Source organism: Chinchilla lanigera, unplaced genomic scaffold (genome assembly GCF_000276665.1).
Source record: "Chinchilla lanigera isolate Chin_1 unplaced genomic scaffold, ChiLan1.0 scaffold00002, whole genome shotgun sequence".
Lineage (NCBI taxonomy): Eukaryota > Metazoa > Chordata > Mammalia > Rodentia > Chinchillidae > Chinchilla > Chinchilla lanigera.
Genome location: NW_004955403.1, coordinates 52,240,434 through 52,260,326, shown reverse-complemented (window position 1 = coordinate 52,260,326; position 19,893 = coordinate 52,240,434). Strand labels below are relative to the sequence as shown.

Sequence of the window (19,893 nt, the reverse complement as noted above, 5' to 3'; positions counted from 1 at the left end):
GTCGGAGAAGGGAATTCCACCCCGAGTCAAAGGCAAAGGAGCTGGAGGCCCGACGCCGGAGACGGGGCAAGAGGGGCTCGGATGGGAAGAACAGGCGCGTCTTCCTGAGAGGCCTGGGGTGGGCGCCGCGCCTCTGCCGCCACCCTAGTTGGCGGGGGCAGGTGACCGAAGGCCGTCACTTTGGGAAAGTTCTCGGTGTGTTCCCTGAGAAGGGCTGACTGGCCGATCTGGGGCATTCGCGGTGACGTCTCTTGCGCCAGGGTTCGGATTTCCCTTGCGGGAAGAGCTGGAGTGTGGCGGCAGGGGCCGGAGCGCAGCGGCGCGCGGCTCTGCACCTGCGGCGGGCCGGGACGGCGCGTCCCCGCGGAGGGGCGGGCCGGGGGCGGCGCGGGGAGAGGCCGGCCCCTCCCTCCTCCGTCCCTCCCTTCTCCCTGCAGGTCGGAGCCCAGAGGCGGCGGGGCGCAGGGAGGGGACCCTCGCGGAAACGGGGCGGGGCCGCGCCGCCTTGGAGACTCATTGGAGAACCCGACCGCCCGAAGCTGATAAATAAGGGCCCGGGCCGCGGCCGGGGGCCAAGTTTGAAGCCTCGACCCGAGCGAGGGCCCGGTCAGCACCCGCCCCACGAGGCGAAGCCCGGCTACCCCGTGCGGCCATGGCCTCTCTGCTTGGAGGCTACCCGTGGCCCGAGGGGCTCGAGTGCCCAGCCCTGGAAGCCGACCTGTCGGATGGACTGTCGCCGCCGGCCGCCCCCCGGCCCCCTGGGGACAAGGGTTCGGAGAGTCGCATCCGGCGGCCTATGAACGCCTTCATGGTGTGGGCCAAGGACGAGAGGAAACGGCTGGCGGTGCAGAACCCGGACCTGCACAACGCAGAGCTCAGCAAGATGCTGGGTGAGTAAGCGGCGGCCGGCTGGGCTCCCGGAGGGCGGCGGGCAGAGGGCCGCAGCGGGCGGGCAGGAGCTCGGGGCGCGGGCGCAGGCACAAGGCTCTTCTGCCCCGTCGTGGGCGCACTCGGTGCTGGAATCCGAGCAGGGACATCTCGGTCCCCGCGGTCCAAAGTGAAACTGCGGGCCGGGATTCCGGGAGGGGCCTCCTCCGGGACGCCCGAGATCCCGGCTCCAAAGCGGGTGCGACCTGGCAGCGGCCAGGCCCCGGCCTCCTGGAGAGGTGAGCCGCGCGCGGGGACGCTGCTGGGAAGGACGGTGACGTCGAGGCGGGGACCCCGGGCTTGCTGGGAAGGTTGGAGCGGGAAACCGCACCATGCCGTGCGCTTTCCGATTGGGACGATCAGAGGGAGACTGCCACGGATAACATCACAACGAGTACACAGGAAGGAAGGCCTTTGGGGGGCTTAATTGTTACGCTCACAGCCGGGAAGGGGCTGCCCGGACCGAGGCGCTTCACTAACGCGTTTGCGTCTGTCGCGGGGCGCAGGTAACACTGGATGCTCGGGGCGGCCGGGGAGTCTGTAGTGGCGCCGCTGCTTCTGGAAGCTGCTCGGGCTCTGGGGACAAGGACTGGGGACAGGGACGGGTCAGGCCAGAGGAACCCAGAGTGAGGGTATTAGGACGAGTCCGAAAAACCCGAGTTCCTGAGGGGCTCTTTCCCCTTCTATGCAGCAGCGCCTTGCTCGCACCCTCTTTGCGGTCCCCGGGTTTGATTCATTTGGACCAATGAGAATCGCAGCGCATTGTGCTCGCAGCGGGCGCCAGGCCCTGCGACAGGGACGTGCGGTCACTCGACCCCGCCCGGCGGCGGCGGCAGCGGCCGGAACCGGCCCTTCCTTTTCCCGTCGGAGCACAGGGCTCCTTCCCCCGCTGCGAGGGGAGTGCCGTCCCCTAGCGCTGGCCACAGCCCGGGCCTGGAGCGAGGCCCCAGCCCTCTTCTGGGTAAGGCTGAGTCTGGCTGGCCGAACCCCGGGGTCCCTGCGCCTCGCGCCCCGCCAGCTTCACGCTCGCGATGCATTGGCGGCGGCTGGGCCTCCATGCAGAAGAGTACAATGTTTGTTTTGTACTGTCGTGAGCATAATGAGAAATGTATTCAAATAGACAATAAACATTTCTCTTTGACCTGAGAGTCCATATTTTTCTTAGATTTTAAAAGAAATGAAAATAGTTTTTGGTGAATTACCTAAAACGTTTTTTAAAAAATTTTTTTCCCAAGGTCTTACTGGTTAGGCTCAGCTGGGCGCAGGAAGCTGCCGGTCTTGACCAGGCTTCTGTTGTGGGCACAGGCAGAGGTCGGGAGAGGCAGAGTTGAGGCAGGGCTGAGGTAGCTGCTCCTGGGGACAAGGACTGGCGGGGGATGAGGAGGCAGAGGCCCCCAAGGAGCCGATCCCTGTCTGCTGGGACTGCAGTTCCTTCCTGTTTAGCCTCGCTGTGCTGTCCGGGCAGTAGATGGGACACCTGCACCCTGCTGCCTTTTCAAATAGGGCCTTTGTGCACTGTGGACCGGGGGGCAGCCGCAGGATGACCTGTCAGAAAGAAAGGGCTGGGTGTGGGTCGCCAGTGTTCCACTATAAACTTTCCACAAAACTGCAACATTGAAACTTCACCCAGAGGCACCAGTGTTTCTAGTCCAGTATAAGAAAGTATATCAGGACAGGGAGGCCGAATGTATTTTAGTGCTACCACAACACTCAGGCACATTTGGGAAGTACACTCACATTTTATATCTGGTATCTGGATTGCAAGCCTCTTACAAGACCTTTATGGCCTCAGTTACAGGCTGGGCACCAGTGTCTAGATCAGAATGTGGAGTTCCTAACCCTCTTTAAGTCACCCTTTGAAGTGACAGCTCATGACAGTGACTGGCACCTCCACAGAATACTTAGACACTTTCACCCAAGTGACAGAATGCTTTAACAGTTGCCCCCCTTGCCTGGGCTCGAGGACCACTGTGCATCTGGCAGTGTGCTGACTCTTGGATGTGCTGGGGACAGGGACGGCGGCCTATGAACGCCTTCATGGTGTGGTGAATGGAAGACATGGCCCCTTTCCTATAGGGCCTTGGCCCCTTGGCTAGTGGGTCTCAAACTTCAGGCTCCCTTAGTGTCTTGGGGGAACATAGGAAAGTTGTAGAATCCCGAGGCAGTTCTCGGAGGGAGCAATGTAGGGGTCTAGAAGTGACCCCCAGAATACTCTGGTGCCAGAGAAGGGATAAAACAGACACCAGCGTGATTTGCAAAACAACAGACAGCAGGAATGACAATTAGGAAGTCAAGTACTGGCAGCATTTTAGCACTGGTGAATTACTAGAGGGGTTGCTTCTTAAAGAGAGAGCTGGCTCTGAACTGTTATTGCAGTATCTTTGGCATCCCTTTCATGGTGAGAAAAATGCGGCCCAGAGGAGTTCAGGGGTTTGCTTTTGTGTGGAGTCAGTGGCTGAGAAGGAGTCCCATAGCCATGGGGTCTCAAGCAGACAGTCAGAAGCGGTATCTTACGTGCGCATGTGTTGCAGGTTGACCTTCCCTGGTAGAGACTGGTGGTTGATTAGCTGGGCTCAGACCCTAGAATTGACTTGCGTCCGTGCAACTGTTGGCTGAGCCTGGGTTCCCTCAACCAAGGGTTGTGAGGTTGATGCCAGAAGTTATAGTATCCTTGAGAGGCAGGGAATGTTTATTTAAAAACACACATGATTAGAACGGGCCCTCAGAGGATAGGAAGAGCCTCAGTCAATGTCATGGTCATTGGGTATTTTTTCCTGTCACTGATATTGAGGCAAGAGTCCTATGCTTTTGCGTAGGGCCTGAGGTCTCCATGCACCGTTGTTATGAAGTGTGTTTGTTGGATGCAAGCAGGAGGGGTCGGTGCAGCCTCTGGGTGTGCTGGGGCTCAGTGCTGGAGAGGGGGTGCGAGGCAGGGTGCAGGAACTGAGGGGTGCTAGGAGGTGTGGGGCAGGTGCGCTGGTTGGCCCGCCCTCAGCCCCGGCACTGAGCGCAGCCTTCTCTGGCTTGTGTGAGCAGGGAAGTCATGGAAGGCGCTGTCGCTGTCGCAGAAGAGGCCCTACGTGGACGAGGCAGAGCGGCTGCGGCTGCAACACATGCAGGACTACCCCAACTACAAGTACCGGCCCCGCAGGAAGAAGCAGGCCAAGCGCCTCTGCAAGCGTGTGGACTCCGGCTTCCTCCTGAGCTCCCTCTCCCGGGACCAGAACGCCCTGCCGGAGAAGGTTGGCAGTGGCGGTGGGGCGCAGGGAGAGAAGGAGGGCAGGGGTGAGTACTCCGCAGGTGCTGCTCTGCCCAGCCTCCGAGGCTGCTACCACGAGGGCCCGGCTGGCGGTGCCCCCGGCAGTGTGGACACATACCCCTACGGGCTGCCCACGCCCCCGGAGATGTCTCCCCTGGACGCGCTGGAGCCCGAGCAGACCTTCTTCTCCTCCCCCTGCCCGGAGGAGCACACCCACCCCCGACACCTGCCGCACCTGCCCGGGCCCCCCTACTCCCCCGAGCTGGCCCCCAGCCCCCTCCACTGCAGCCACCCCCTGGGCTCTCTGGCGCTTGGCCAGACCCCAGGGGTGTCAGTAATGTCCACAGTCCCTGGCTGCCCCCCGTCTCCTGCCTATTACTCCCCAGCCACCTACCACCCGCTCCACCCCACCCTCCATACCCACCTGGGCCAGCTCTCCCCACCCCCAGAGCACCCCGGCTTTGACGCCTTGGATCAGCTGAGCCAGGTGGAACTTCTGGGGGACATGGATCGCAATGAGTTTGACCAGTATTTGAACGCTCCTGGCCACCCAGACTCTGCACCCGGGGCTGGGGCTCTGAGTGGGCACACACCACTCTCCCAGGTGGCCCCCACAGGCCCCGCAGAGACCAGCCTCATCTCTGTCCTGGCCGATGCCACGGCTGCATATTACAACAGCTACAGTGTGTCCTAGAGCCCCAGGCGAGTCTGCCCCAGCCCTTGCCGCCCTGTCCGTCCCGTGGACAGTGGGAGCAAACTGCACAGTGCCACCAGGCTTCCTCCTGCCCCCAGTGGCGGGGAGGCCCAGACGTCGGCCCTGGAGCCTTCGTCCCACAGCCAGGACGGCTCTGTGGATCCAGCGCCCTTGAGTTCCTTCAAGTGAGTTCCTCTGGCTGCAGCCCGGGAGCAGGGGCCTCCGGCTGCTGACACGCTCTCTCCCCTCCCGAATGAGCTGCCCCGTCCTGCCCTGCCCTCCTGGCCCGTCACTAGCTGGGAGCCACACCCGTTCGCTGGGTGCTTGGGGAGGAAGAGCCAAGGTCAGGGCCCAGCACTGCCACAGACGCTGGTGAAACCCCCGCCCGCCCTCCCCTCCAGCACCTCCGCTCTGCGAAGCCGCGGCAGACTGGACAGCCAAGGCCTCCGTGCCCGCCATGTCCTGAGGTGGGGTTCTGGCGCGGCTGCCTGAAGGACAGTAGGGCATCCTCACGATGTGCAGCCTGGCTCTGCACGGCTCTGGACATGGCTTTCTGCTCCTGCTGTCTCCCTTCCGCGGTGCCCTCGCTCGGGTGGCAGGACTCCTCCAGACGGAGATTTGGAAGTCAGACAGCATCACTGGAAACGAGACTGAGTTCAAGCTGGGTTTTTAAAGATAGAGTTTTCAGTCAATTCTTTTTCATCACGCACACTCGGAGAGAGTCGGTGAGAGACGCCCCCATACTCACCTTTGCGCACACTCCCTGTGGTGTAAACCAGGTCTGCTTAACCGTGGCCGTCTCTCACCACCTTCTGCTCCGAAAGACCCCAGGAGCCAGGCTCCTAACACAGAGCACGGTGGAGCAGCAGACTGTCAGCACTCCGGATATGTTGGTTTCTTGAGCAAAATTTCACCACTCTTTCCCCTCCGCACGTGCAAAAAGAGCCTCTTCCCGCTGTCTCAGCTCCCTTTCTCCCTTTCCTGGAATTTCTTTCTCTCTTCTGCTTTCTCTTGCTCCACCCGCTGAATTGGTTCCCTAATGCAAAGAGCCCCTGACTTGACACCCCAGTGATTCCTCTGTCCGGAGAATTTCTTAGCTGGTGAGTCAGCCGGTCCCTCAAGCTCTGTCCTCTGCCAGCGCGGTAGAGCCGCTTCGCGCAGCCTCTTTGTGAGACTCGCTTCCCAAGCAGAAACACACTGTGACTCTGACACCGGTCCTGAGCCGCGACATTCCTGTCCTCTGTCCTCCCCCGAATTTCCTTCGAAGGAGCAGACCTAACGTGCCACTTGCTTGTCTTCTGGCGTCAGCATATTATTGCCCGTATGAAATGTGTTTTATATATTCTCCTATTATGTTCACCTTATATTTCATATTGTTGATTCTTTTTTCCTTCCAAGAAGTCTTACTGTAAAATCACTTACCTGATTAATCTTTATGTTATTACTGTATATGCCATAGTAAATTGTTCTGGTGCACAGCCCAGAAGTGTATTAATAATCATGTAAAATAGTATCACAGACATTAAGCTAAACTGTTCCATTTTTTTTTGTAAGGACTACACATGCTTGGAATGGTTATGATATTGATTTGTCAAAAATATTTAATTTAAATAAACTTTTTTGTACCATGACCATTCTGTCATTTGAAATGCATTTTTTTTGTGCCAAAAGAAAAAGTTTTCAAGTGAAGTGCAGTTGGTATGTCCAGTGCTACTTGTGGTACTGGTCAAAATGTTTGCTACATTAGCTTTTTTATTTTAAAACTTTGCTGTCTTGCAGCAGTGGCTTGTCTTACATTACACCAAACAGATAAAGCCCGACTTCATACAATAGGAGCGTGCTTGTCATCATTAGCACTGAAAGAAAACACTGATTCCTAACCCACAGGACGAGCAGTTCTCTCCTGCAGGCGACTTCACGCTTGCAAACTGGAAGGAGGCGAGCAGGACCACCGGAGGATACAGGGTGAGTTTCGTTCAGTTATTTGCTTACTCGAGGCAACCATGAACACCTTGCTTGCCCCCTTTGCTGGGTGACGGGGTCTGACACCTTCTCGTGGAGAAGACAGGATGGTATGGCGTGGTGACTAAGGGATGGAGTCTGGCAAGGTTTAAGGTTACACTCCCAGGAAAAAATACCTGGCAAAACTGATGATCACTCAGTCCCAGGGCAGGTCACCTCCGCCTGGCTCTCCATGGTGGAGCAGTCATGACCTGCTGAAGTCAAGGGCAGCCTTGCGCTTCCCCAGGCCCCCGGGCCAAGGAGTGGGTCTCAGGAGGGCCGCTGGGCCGCTGCATCCTTCAGTTGACCCTAAGCTGTGCTCATTACTTTAACAGCACTTTATAGGTGCACGGAGCTTTACAGAGAGTTTTAGGGATTATTTCTCACTCATGGCTCCAGGTGGGGCCCATCATCCCCATGGCAAAGCTGGAGACACCGAGGCCCAAGGTGGAGGCTGGCAGGGGAGCTCACCACGTGCGCCAGGACACCTGCCGGACGCGTGTGTTGACAGCGTTTTAGCAGGACAGTGTCCCGGCTGGGCTTGGTGCCTTTGCTTTAGCACTTCCCAGTGGCGTAGGATTATATCCTGTGCAATCCACACCTACCTCTTAGGCAAGGGGTGACATGGGCCAAGGACACATGTCAGAGACAATGATGGCCAGGCCAAGACGAGGCTGCAGGCCTGGCCGGCATAGTGGCCGGCGGACGGTGGTGTCTGCAGGGTCACCGCTGGTGAGGCAGTGTCTGCTAGGACCTGTCCCTGGACACAGTGTGAGGTGGGTGCTGTCCGGGCCTCTGCCAGGGCAGGAAGTAGGCGGACGACATGCTTGCTTTGCTCTCAGGGAAACCTCACACCAGAAGCCAGGGCCGCCTGAGCATGCCGGCCGCCATCTCTGTCCCCGCTGCCACCTCGCCCGGAGCACTGTTTGCTCTGGCTGAGCTGGGTGACAATGTGAGTGTTGCTGCTCTTCTAAAATGTAGATGTCTCCGTGTCATTCCTTGACTGACATCACTCGGCGGGCGACTGCTTGTCACCCACAGCGCAGAGCGCAGAGGGGGCCTCGCGGCCAGGCCAAGGCTCCCATTCTGGGCCCTAACTTGCGTGGCTCTGGGGACAAGAAGCCTGCTCATGCCTCCACACAGCCGACAGTCTTTATAAACTTTGCCAACAGGAGATGCTTTTGTGTTCTTCCACGTAAGAGTCTTCCTCACCTGCTGTGCAAGCCTGAGGCCGTAAACCTGCCTGGTACCCATGCAGGTGCCCTTGTGACTAACCCTCATCTTTCCAGAAGCTTCTCACTCCCAACCCATCTTGCTTCAAGGAACCCGTTGGCCTCTGAAGACTCCTTTCCCCTGCCTCAGGGCTTCCTCAGTGCTGGCCCCCACCTGGCAGATCTTCACACCTCTCACCTGTCACCCATCTGGTGCCACCTACCTACTGTCCAGGTGGGGGTCAGACGTTCCCACCGTGGCAATGGTCACTCTCCTCCCATGGGACATGGGTGGGCCTCAAGGACGGTGGTGGCTGTTGGCAGTGGAGCACCCAGCAATGCATCCTCCCCCGAGCGGGGACCAAGACTAGTCACCTGGCAAAGAGATGGACACGTGACAAACACCCAGGACACCTCGGCTCAGCTTGACGATACAGACCTGGCACTTCTGGGCCCTTGATGTACCTCGAATGTCTCTGGAAGCCAAGGTCCCGGGCGTCTGTGCGGGTCCCTGTCGGCTCTCAGGCAGGGTCTAGGGTGGCACCTGCTGCCGGGTAGACAGGAAGAAAAGGCCGGGACACAACCCCAAGGACACGGAAGAAAAAGAGCTCCTCTGCCTTCCTGTCTGGGCGCAGTAGAGCAGAACTGAAAGCTGGGGGCTCCTAACCCTGCTCTTGCAAGAAGGCTGTGATGTTGAGTCCCTCTCAGTGACTAGGGAAAGGAGGGAAGGAAGGCCTCGAGGAAGGGGGAAGGAGAGAGAGAGAGACAGAAAGGAGGAAGGAAGGAAGGAAGGAAGAATGGAGGGAAGGGAGGAAGGAGGGAGGGAGGGAAGGAGATTTATCAACCACCCACTATCCACCAATCTACCATCTATTCATCTTTCTTTTCCTTCCTTCTTTCTGTCCTCTCTGCCTACCCCCTCTCACTGCTGTCTTCCTACCCACCCCCACCCGTGCATCTGTGCATCCATCCATCCCTATGTCTGCATCTGTCTGTATTCTGAGTCTCAGTAGAGACATTGTCTCTATAGAAAGTTGAGAAAAAAATAACAGGTTTTAAAGCAAAGAATAAGTCATCTGTTGTCTACAACTTAGGAGACATTATGGGTAATTTCTTGACATATTTTCATGCTGACTTTTTGTTTTCTTTGCGGTGATAGGGATGGAGTCCAGGGCCTTGTGCATGCTAGGCAAGTGCTCGCTCTACTCCTGAGCTATGTCCCCAACCTGCTGGGTTTTTCGAATTCGTTTACTTATTTATTTCCAGACATACATTTCCATATGTCTTTTATGATAGACATTTTTACGCATTCACATTAAATAAACATTTTTCTATGTCATTAAATTTGTCCACAAAAGCTATCTTCTTCCTATTTGGAAAATCAATATGAACACAATTTTGCATAAGACAAATTACCCACTGGGTGTATTTTCAGTACACTTGTTTCCATGTCCTGCACTCCCTGCTCTGTGTCTGAGCACGCGTAGTTACACAAGTTCCAACCCTGGGGAGGTGGACAGGCCACAGGCCACGGGCTGGATCGGCTCTGCAGCCCACGGCAGTGACAGTGACAGCGACAGTGACATCTGTCTATCAGCCCCCACGACTGCATGGTACTTGGGCGCAGTAACGTTGCTGGCTTTACCTGACCATCCCCCTGCTATGTGGTAATGGAATCGTTCCCTTTTCTGAGTCACCCTGCAGGGACCAGTTCCAGTTTGTGTCCTTAGCTGGCTTCCACAAGGGTCTCACCTGGTCCCTGGATTCCCACAGCGGCCTCACCTTTTCAGGTGGGAAGAATGAACTGTCGACCATTCGTAAGGGGTTCACCTCTCACAGGCTCACCTTTCTTTACTCCTCTTCACCCTTCGAGGTTCCTTTGGCTGCGGCCACCACCAGGTGTCCTTTCCCTCTTATCTAGAGCAAAGAAGGGTTGTTCTGGGGGTCAGCGGTAGTGACAGCTTCCCCAGCCACCCAGGTGCAAATGTCAGTGCCACAGCATGCTCTGTCCCTAGTCAGGAGCAGTTCCAGGCCTTACTGGATCCTGCGGGGACTTGGGTGAATCCCATACCTGCCTTCTAGCCTTGGGAGAGGTGGAGTGAATTCACAGGCATTTGGAACCTGCAAGCTCTATGCCCTGCACAAAAGAGCCCTTTAGTTTTGGATTTCTGTGAGTGGTTTCCATTTGTTTTAGCCTGTAGGCTGGTGCCAGGTTGAGAACTCAGGAGCCAGCTATTCGCTGACATCACACTGGGACTGACTGACGGGAGATGTAAGGACATAGACTAAAGGGAGAGCGTGGGGGTCTCTGTAGGTGTCCTTCTCTGGCGCTGAGCTGGGGTTTGCAGGACCTCTGGGTCCCTTCCCAGCCCCTCCCCTTGGTGGCTGGCAGCCTCTTCACTGTTCTTGGAAGACAGCTTTCTGTTCAGTTTGAGGGTCCCCCAGAAGAGGGAATTCTTCCCTGTGCAAGCTGGTCTGACAAATCCCATCATCAGAAAGTTCTTTCTTCTACCTCACAAAACCTCCTGTTTTAGTCTAAGTCCATGTTTACTTGGTGTCACTGTGGAGATGTAGGGCAATGTGGCTCAACCAATCGGTGATTTATTTTAAGGTCACGGAGCTGGGAGGAGAAGGCCCGTGGTCTCCCCCTCTCCTTTGGGGGACCATGTCTGAGGTTGGGGTGGAGACCGCTTCAGCCTCTGGATGCTGTATGGATGGAAGGAGGGAAAGCCGTTATCCTTACAGAAAGTGGGAGAAGGATGCAGGGTTTCGGTAGGGGATGGGGCTGTGCTCTCTGTGGGTGCTTCTGGAATGTTCCATCATGGCATCATGGGTAATCACATTGTGTGTCACATGATGGGTTCCCCAGCCCTGCTCACCACCCTTGCCTGTGGTCACTCCTCTCCCCTCTGTCCACAGGCTTTGGGGTCTGTGAGAGGTCTGCGCATGAGGGGACCTTAAAACATGGACCACAATGGTCTCTCCAGCCATCAGGATCCTCAGGGAGGCTGTTTATTATATCTCAGAGGTGCCAATGACGAGATCTGCCGGCTAAGGCTGAGACTTCCAGGAGTTCAAGGTCATGCGGAGGGCACGTGGCCAAAGTCTTCAGCCTACTCCTCCAGCTCACAGTGAAGGTCAGGGAGTGGTGTAACATCTGCACCTGAGCTGGGAGAGCAGAAGACAGGTGACCTGCCTGAGTGTCATCCTCATCTGTCCATCCGGAGGCATCCTAACCTAGACAGAGCACAGGCATCCCTGGGACCCATTCCAGGACCTCTGTGGATACCAACATCCTGAATGCTCAGCTCCCTTACATAAAACGGTAACCTGCGCAATCCTCCCAGATACTTTAGATCATCTGTAAAGAATGCATACTACCTAAAACAATGTAAATGTTATGGAAGTCATTGTTATACTGTATTGTGCAAGGCATAATGGCAAGAAAACAAAGCCTGCACACAATCAGTGCAGACCAAACCTCCCTCCACACGGTTCCTGTCTGCAGCGACAGACAATGTGCTATCTTTTCTCTGGAGCACTTTCAATCTGTGTTGGGTTGGATCCGCAGATGCAGAATTTGTGGACTCTGAGGGCTGCCTGTCGTTGCATTTTTACTGTAAGGAATGGGGCTTGGAACTGGAGATTCTCCTTCCAGCTCCGTGACCTTAAAAAAAAATCACCAACTGGTTGAGCCAGAGGAATCACAGTTGTTGCTCCGGTCCCTAGATTTGATGGGAGCGGAAACGGAGGCCCAGAGAGGTTAAGGGGTTTGCCTGGGGATGAACGGCGGAGAAGCTGGTAGAGGGTGGGGAAGGCAAGGCGGGCCGGGGTGTGGCTCACTGAAGTGTCCTCCCACTCTCCCTGAAGGCTCGCAGGGGCTGGGCCCTGGGCACAGGAAGGAGTGAGGGCCAAAGGGGCCTCTTGAAGCCCAGCTCCTGTGGGTGGGTGCTGGCCCAGGACAGGCTAGCAGGAAGAGGGCTCTGGGCCGCCGAGTCCCACTGTGGATGCTGCTGGTGGCCACTGAGGACCAGGGGCCGCCACGCGGACATCCCTGGTGGCCGGTGCCACCCTGTGTGCCTGCCTCGCCCTTCATCCCGTGTCTAGGACACCGCATGCACCCCAGCTCCAGTGGCTGGGGACGGAGTGGAGGCGAGGAAGGGCTGGCAGGAGGGGCCGAGGGCCAAGGAGCAGTCGGCGCAGAGCACTTTCCTGCCCATGGGAGCTGCCCCAGCAGGAGCAGGAGGATGTGGCGGGGCCCAGTGTTTCCTGCCTGATAAGCCGCCCGCCCCGCGCGGGGAGCCAGGCTGGCCACCTTCACGCCTCAGCCCTGCCCGGGGAAGGCTGGTGAGGAGGAAAATCTCTTCTCCAGATCAGCCCGCTGTGCCTTCCTCCCTGCCCGCCCTGGGGCCTCCGCCGCAGGAAGCGCCCAGCCTGCAGCCTCCGGGTCCCACCCGAGCCCTGCGGCTGTCTCAGGGCCCACCTCCTCTGCTTGCACAAAGTCCGGCCCCGAGGAGGGAGTGCCTGCCACCCCGGTGCGACCGGCCGTCCCCAGCCTGGAGTGCGGGCCTCAGGAACTGGTCACGGTTTCATTCACAGGCGGTCCCCATCTGCTTCCTCCCGCCTGCTCATTTGCCCTCAGTGACCACCTCGGAGAGACACCGCAGACAGGGGCTGTGTGTGGACGGCAGTGTGGACGGGGTGGGGCCGCCCTGTCCGAGCTGCGTCCTGCTCCGGAAGAGGTGAGCCGCAGGGAGCTAAGGGGCTCCTCCCCCGCAGACTCAGGGCCTGGACGCCGGATGGTGGCCGCCCTTAGGGCAGCGCAGCATCCCCAGAAGGGAAGGGGGTGGCTGGTGCGGGCGGTGGCCCCTTCTTTTGGCTGACCCCAGCTCCATCCTCCCCTCTCTGATCCCCACAGGGAAAACCCTCACAGGCTTCTCCGCTGCTGTTTCTGGGGCCATCACAGCAACCCCAACACTAGCGCAAGCGAGCCCTTCACAGGCAGGGAAGGCATCTGAGCTGCACAGGGGCATGGCAAGGTCACAGTGCTGGACAGCAGGGACGGCGTCCCCGGGCCCTCCCGCCTGGCTGGTGGGAGAAAGCCCCAGGGCGCGCTGCCAGGCTGCGTTCCCAGCCTGCCCCCCGCCGCGCCCCCCGCCCTGACACAGCCAGTGGGCCGCGCGAAGAGCGGGGAATTCCCTGGCCGGCTGGGCGCACGGCACAGGGCCACTGTGCTGCGGGGCCCTGAGCGAGGAGCGGCTGGTGGAGGGTGGAGACCAGGGGCCAAGCCTTTTCATCTAACGCGCTGCGAGGCCCATTCAGCCACAGGTCTGCTGTGTGACGCTGAGCCGGTCACATCCCTGCTCTGGGCCTTGCAGGACTCCGTTTCCTCCAGCGAGCACATCCCCTTCTCAGAGCCCCGGGGAGAGGGTGAGAAAGAGTGGAGGGCCCCCTGCTCTCTGCCCCTGGCCTCAGACACAGGTGGGAGTGGGGTCCCCAGGCAAGGGCCTGCTGTGCAGAGCCAGCCAGGTGAGGCCCAGAAGCTGAGCACAGCTGGCTGGAGCGGCAGCTGTGCGTCTGGGCAAGCCCTCCCACCGCAGCGCCCTCCGGCCCGCGCTGCCCCGGGCGCAGGCCCCTGACACCTGGCCTGGCCCCGTTCCCAGCATCCCGGCCAGCCCCACCTCCCAGAGCTCTGCCCTGCCTTGCCCACACTGCCTGAGCCTCGGCCTCTCTGCCCGCCTTCCCGCCTGGGTACTGGGCTGGCAGGATGGGGCAAGAGGCCTCTGTCGCCCGCGCCCCGCCTGCAGGTCCTCGTGTGACCCTGGCACCAGAAGCGTCTGGCTGTGCGAGCCGCAGCAGCGCCTGTGGGAGCGGGGGCCCAGGCCCCAGGCTCTGGAGTCTGTCCTTCCGGCCCCTGCGGTCCCTCTAGACCTCCACCCGGTCTCTTGCCACCTATGGCCCCAGCCTCTTCCCTCCTGACCAGCCATAAGATTAAAAAAAAAAAAAGCAAAGAAACTTTTTGCATAAAATCTTCTGCTCACCCAGTAAGGCCAACAAAGTGAGGCTCAGACTTTCACAGCACTTCCTCATTCAATCCCAGCTTAATGTGCCAAGATCTCCTCACCTGACCATACCCACAGCAAACGCTCAAATGGGATCTGTTTCTTCTACCCCAGGGCCTTTGCATAGGCTCTTCCCAGGCTGAAATGCCACCCCCACGTATGCTTTAGGTAGATTCTTGTTATCTAAGGACACAGCTAAAATGTTTCCCCCTCAGAAGCCTTTTCAGCACGCCCTCCACCCACCCTGGCCTCCCCTCTCCCAGTCCCCTCCCCAGACTGTCTATTCCCACATGCCTCATGTGCCTTTGAAACATGATGGCAGAACTGCAGTCTTTCTGAATTCTCTCAAAGGGGAGAGAAAGGTATCGGATCAGTCCTCGGTCCCATGGCGGGCATGTCTAGCTCTTGGATCAGCGTCTGAATGGCCACGCGGGGCCCCAACACAGGCCACCCCACCCTCTGCTTGGCTTTCATCTCACACCAGTGGCTTCATTTTTCTGTGCCTCAGTTTCCCTGTAAACTGGCGCTGCTTTAGTTGGGAGGATGCAGGTGACAGTTGTAAACAGAAGTAGCAGGAACAGCTCAGGGGATGAGAAAGAAGTTCCCAGTATCATCTCCTCTTGTCGATCCTTGAAAACTTTAATTCTCCACTGGAGTCTTGCAGCTCCCTAGGCTGTGTCCGTACCCTACCCTAAGCCACCAGTCGGGAGCCAGAGCGATTTAGAACACCTTCCTCAGGAGAGCAGGGTGAGGGAGGGCACGTGTGTCCCATGGGACACACACGGGTCGCCACATCTCCTGGGACAGACTGTGGGGGCCTGATGTTGACAGTGCTGGCTGCCCTTCCCTAGTAATACCTTTCCCAAGCCCAACTGCAAATCTTGTTGTAATTTACTTCACGGAGCACCTAAGTACACGCAGCAAACTTGGGAGTGCCGAGCCGCAGAGAGAGGAGGGCAGAGACAGAGCGAGCTCCACGCGAAGATGCTGCCTATTAGTTCCCTTGGGGCCCTTCTAGTCCTCTCCTCCTAGAACCGTGTCTGTGCCCACATAAGCACTTACATTTCCTTTAGAATATCGGGACTGCACTGTTTTGGAAACTCGCCTTTCAAAAAAGCCAACATGTGGCCCGAGTGTCCTTCCCTGTCTGTGAGAGCGTGGCTCCCGGAGGCTGCTGGGTGTCCTGTGGGGATCTTTCTGCAGCGCCCTCTTCTGCTCGCCGGGTGACCAGACCTCACCCCACCCCCTGCCCTCAGTTTTGCCCTAAATGGGAGCCACAGCACCACTCCCTGCTGGTTCCCTGGGGAGGGCGGAGCAGGCTGCCCTGGCCCTTCTGTCAGAGGTCCTGTCCCGGCTTCCTGGCGGTCATCTGGGCCCTCCCCCGCCAGGCGGCCCAGTCAGCCCTGCTGGGAAAGGCCACCTAGGAATCCAGGCCCCACCCAGGTGGCCAGGACCCAGGGATGGCCACTTTCATTTCCCCCAGGTGCCCAGGAGGGAAGTGACTCGCCAGGGGGCCGGCGGTGACTCAGCAGCCTCCTGGCGGCAGCCCAAGCCCTGGGAACCAACCCCGAGTGCTGTTGTGCTGGGGCAGAAGCGTCTCTTCCTGGGAGGGAGAGGCAAAGGCCTTGGGGTGCCCGGGCCTGCCAGTGTGCAGGGCTGTAGGGGACGCTGTCCCATGTCTAGCTGGACTGTGACTGTGCACGAGGTGAACTTCCCGTCCCCCGTGCACCAAGACGGCCCTGGGGGAAGACACGCAGCACCTCGGAAACATGGGAGTCAAATAGCAGTGGGCCTAGCTGTGAGCAGGCCACCTCAGGTCCCCTGGTCCCCTGGGCCCCTTTTTAGAATTGGGAGTGCAAGACCCCCCAGCCCTCCCACCCCAAAGTTCTATACTCACCAGGTTCCACCAGCCAGTCCGAGGGACACCACACCCAAGGGCATCCATGACAAGTTCACACCACCAGCAAGCCAGCCCCACCCCAGGACATCCAGCCTGGCCCCTCCTGGCCCAGTCTGTGCTGCTCAGCAGTCCTGGGTGGTTCTGCCTGTGACTGACAGCTCCTTACTTGGCTAGAAAAGTAGCAAGGCCTCTGCCTTGCTGTATGGCCAGGACCGGTTCACAAAACTCGGCTGTGTGGGGTCCTCAGAAGAAAACATCAGGACAGCCTCCTGAGACCCCTGGGGACCAACGGCTGCCTCGCGGTGTCAGGGCCTGGTCAAGCTTCAAAAGCCTGTGTTGTCCTGGTTCCCACTGTGACCCATGTGCATGGAACCGGGGCATCTTACGGTGTCAAGGCAGGCAGGGCCCTCAGGAAGAACACAGGTCATCTCACTCCTTTCAAAAATCTGGATACTGTCATGCCCTGTGTGTCCTTTTGGGTAAGAACAAAAGAACTCTGGAAAACTTTACAAAACACAGCAGGCAGCCCGTGGGTTCTTTGGCGGAGGGTTCACAAGCAAGCCGAGGAGCTCCAGTGGGGGACGTCCCTGGTGGGCGTGGCCTGGCCTTCTGGTTTTGAGGCAACCGCGGCCCCGCCGGTGAGGAGGGCCAGGCGTTTCCTGAGGACAGAGCAGTGAGGAAGGCAGCCTTTGGTTCCACTCCCCTCCCTCCTGTCCCTTGTTTGTGTGTGCGGACTCCCAAAGAATGGGCTGTGCGCGGCCCCGGAGTGTGGTCCGCTCAGTGTAGATGCTGCGGTCTCTCTCAGAGCCCAGGACCAGAGGGGACTGAGGCTCCTGAGCAGGGGCAGGCCTGGCTACAGGGCCACGCCCTGTGCGGCAGGGAGGGGACAGGAGAAGAGCTGTCACCTGGGCGGGTAGGAGGTTTGGCTGCTTCTGTCACAGCTTCACCCTCGATTAGTCAAGTGACCTTGTGCAATCATTCCACCTGCCTGAGCCTCAGTTTCCTCATCTGTCCTGTCGAAGCCTTCCCTGCCCTGCCCACCTCACTGACCTCAGTCAAATAATGGGCGTGGCACGTTGGCTCACATAGCCAAACCACTGCCTGGCAGGGCGAGCTGCCCCCGGGTGGCTGGATTAAGAACCAGTCTCTCAGTCTCTCTCCTCGCTCTCCCTCCCTTGCTTCTCTTTGCCTGGTGTCTTCCTTCTGTCAGGCTGGAAGCTCCTCCACAGACTACTCTGACCTGCTAGAGTCCTTAAAGCCTCACAACCAACAGGAAGCAGGTGGAGAAGATTTAAGGAGAAAAATCTTTGGATTGGCCATCATGATAGGGTGTGGTGGATGGGGTGAGGATGAAGCACTTTGATTGGTCCAGTTTGAGTCATGTGCCTGTGTCTGTCCAATCACTGGACAGACAGATGACTGATCGGTGATCCACTTGGAGGAGGAGCTTACCCATTGGTCAGGGTGGGAGGCAGGGTGGCTGGGAGCCCCCAGGAGAAAGAACCGTCAGATTGTGCCCTCTGCAGGGCACTAGCTGTGTCTTTTCTCTGTCCTGCATACAGTGGGCACTTAATATCCTTGGCAGTGAAGTTCCTGGCACCCCAAGTTTCGTGGAGGCCTTCCTACCTGCTATGGCCCTCATATGGCGGGTCCCCATCCAGGAGGATCTTGTTTAATTGCTGGTGGGTGTGGGGACCCAGCCTGGTGTTTTGCTGCTGGGTCCCCAGCGCATAACAGTATCTGGTACCAGTGACTGGCCAGTTAGTACACGTGACACAGATGTGTGCACATTGCTGTTCCCACACCCAGCACCTCTGAGGGCAGAGCCCACGCAGTTTTCTGAGGTTGGTCACCGACTTCTTCCCCCACTCCCATCCTCACAAATGAATTCTCTGTGACCCGCCACCAACTCTGCAACACTCCAGCTCCGTGGATTTGTGTGGTTGCTTTTTTTTTTAAATATAAAGAGAATGTTGCTTTCACCGAGGAGCTAAGATATATTGGTGTTTATGTTTGTGTTAGCACCTCCAAAACAGTGTTGAAAGTTCCGAGGAAATTTCTGATAGAATTAAAATTGGGAGATGTTCCACCGGCAACAGAGAAGCCGTTTCCAGAAGGATCACGGCCCTGAGTGGGCGACACTGTGACCCGTTACTGTTGATGCGCAGGCTTCTTGGTACCGGTATTGCACCGTCAGGGACGTGGCTAGGACTCTCCCGGAGCACAGTTCACACGGATGGTCACGTTGTGCACATTTGCCTTGTTGGAAAAGAAAAAGTCAAGATAATTCACTCTCAGGACTCATGCTCAGATTCATTGCCACCAAAGGGTTTATTGGACAACAAAAGGACAGGAAGAAACAGAAAGATCAGCAGCCATGAGCTCACACCACACACTGCCGAGGGCTGAATTCCTGCTGCTCCAGGGCTCCTGTGTGTGCCCCCAGTTTGCCCTGGTTCTGCATCCACTGCTGCTACCAGCCTTCCGGTGGCTCAAGCAGCGGAGCTGGACCCCCCTCTTGGCCCCAGCCAGGGGAGGTGCTGGCTCTCAGCTGCCTCGGCTGCCTGCGGCTCATGTCCCAGGGAGGGCCCCAGGCTGGTCCTGAGGGGTCCCCAAGTGCTGTCACGCGAAGAGGTGTACACAGCCCAAGTTCATGTGCTGAAGAAGCTGTCTTCTCTCACATCAATCTTAATTCCCCACCATTCAGCAGAGGCCTGGCTGAATGGCCTGGCCTGGGACAACAAAAGCTAAAGCAAGCCCAGCGCAGGGACAACAGTGTCGCCCAGGATATGACCGTGTGGGAAACCGGAACATGCAACCTGCTTCTCCATCCTCAGGCTCCAATGGGTGTCCCTGGTACAGCCGCTGTTTTCCTGTTCAGGGACCCACAGCTTCACAGCCCACGAGGCCTGGGTGGGCACTGCCCAGGCTTGAGGTCCACAGGAAGGGGGCTCAGTGTCCATGCTAGGGTTTTCCTAGGGGTTGCCCAGCTGCTGACTGTAAGTAACCTTGCCCCTTGGCCACAGTGCGCCTCTGCTTGTCTTGAAGTCAGTCAGTGTGGTATCTCCATGCCTCTCGGGGCAGAGGCAGGAGGTCAGGTTTTCCGTAATTTCCTGGTTCAGTCAGCCAGTCAGTCAGCATCAGCCGGTCTTCCAATGCCCTGTAGCGTTCCCTAATATGGCTCCTCTGTGTGGCCAAAACCCCTGCTGCAACCCCAGCCATGCTTGTGGGGGCCCAGCTCTGAGGGTGGTACCATAAGAACCGGCTTCTCTTTTCCCTTGGGCGGCTCTGCTGGTGCTAGGTAGGTGAACCAGAGCAGGCTGGGTCCCTGACACAAGTGGGTGACCAGAAGAGAGGGTTCCTCTCGGCGGGGAGGGACAGGGCCACTGCAGGGGACATTGTCAGGGCCCCTGTGGCCAGCTCTGGGTCTGAAGGGCTTGTGGTGAGGGGCTCAGACCCCTGGGCCCTGAGCGTGGGCGTGGGGACACTGGTGCCCCCCAGTGGAGGGGAGAGGCCAGGCTGAAGTTGGGTTCTAAACCTCCCAGGCCCTCTGCACAGTGAGCAGTGTCCTGGCCAGCTTGTCCCTGGCCTGCCAGGGTGCCTCATTCCCTGGCTTGCTTAGGAAGTGATCCATATAAGGTCCTCTGGGCCCCCACAAGCATGGCTGGGGTGAGAACCACATGGACAGTGTGAGAAGCACTGTCCCCTGAAACCAACCGCTGCAGCACGTGGGTGCTGTCGGCAGCAAAGTCACAGTGGCCTGGGGAGGAGGCACAGAAGAGTCCCCGATCTTGGGCTTGAGCTTCCTGTGGTCAGTGGTTCTGCTGGCCGGGCACAGG

General features: G+C 58.2%; 1 protein-coding gene and 3 long non-coding RNA genes across 5 annotated transcripts; 2 read left to right on the top strand and 2 right to left on the bottom strand.

Annotated features, from left to right (window-relative positions):
* Positions 1-442: 442 nt before the first annotated feature.
* On the top strand, positions 443-6,511 carry Sox7 (SRY (sex determining region Y)-box 7). Its single transcript, XM_005373806.2, has 2 exons — positions 443-890; positions 3,964-6,511. The coding sequence occupies exons 1-2, from the start codon at positions 653-655 to the stop codon at positions 4,878-4,880; spliced, it is 1,155 nt and encodes a 384-aa protein (XP_005373863.1). The 5' UTR covers positions 443-652; the 3' UTR covers positions 4,881-6,511.
* LOC106148547 lies at positions 1,984-8,841 on the bottom strand. 2 transcript variants are annotated; one of them, XR_001234096.1, is made up of 3 exons: positions 8,558-8,841; positions 5,285-8,467; positions 1,984-2,472 (listed from the first exon to the last, which is right to left on the bottom strand). It is a non-coding gene; the product is annotated as an uncharacterized LOC106148547 (long non-coding RNA). The 2 variants fall into 2 exon arrangements; XR_001234095.1 differs by lacking the exon at positions 1,984-2,472 and adding an exon at positions 2,512-3,597.
* Positions 8,842-11,074: 2,233 nt separating this feature from the next.
* LOC106148542 lies at positions 11,075-16,898 on the bottom strand. The gene is made up of 2 exons (XR_001234088.1): positions 16,052-16,898; positions 11,075-11,284 (listed from the first exon to the last, which is right to left on the bottom strand). It is a non-coding gene; the product is annotated as an uncharacterized LOC106148542 (long non-coding RNA).
* On the top strand, positions 11,271-14,171 carry LOC102023863. The gene is made up of 3 exons (XR_259261.2): positions 11,271-11,417; positions 12,692-12,834; positions 13,011-14,171. It is a non-coding gene; the product is annotated as an uncharacterized LOC102023863 (long non-coding RNA).
* Positions 16,899-19,893: the final 2,995 nt, after the last annotated feature.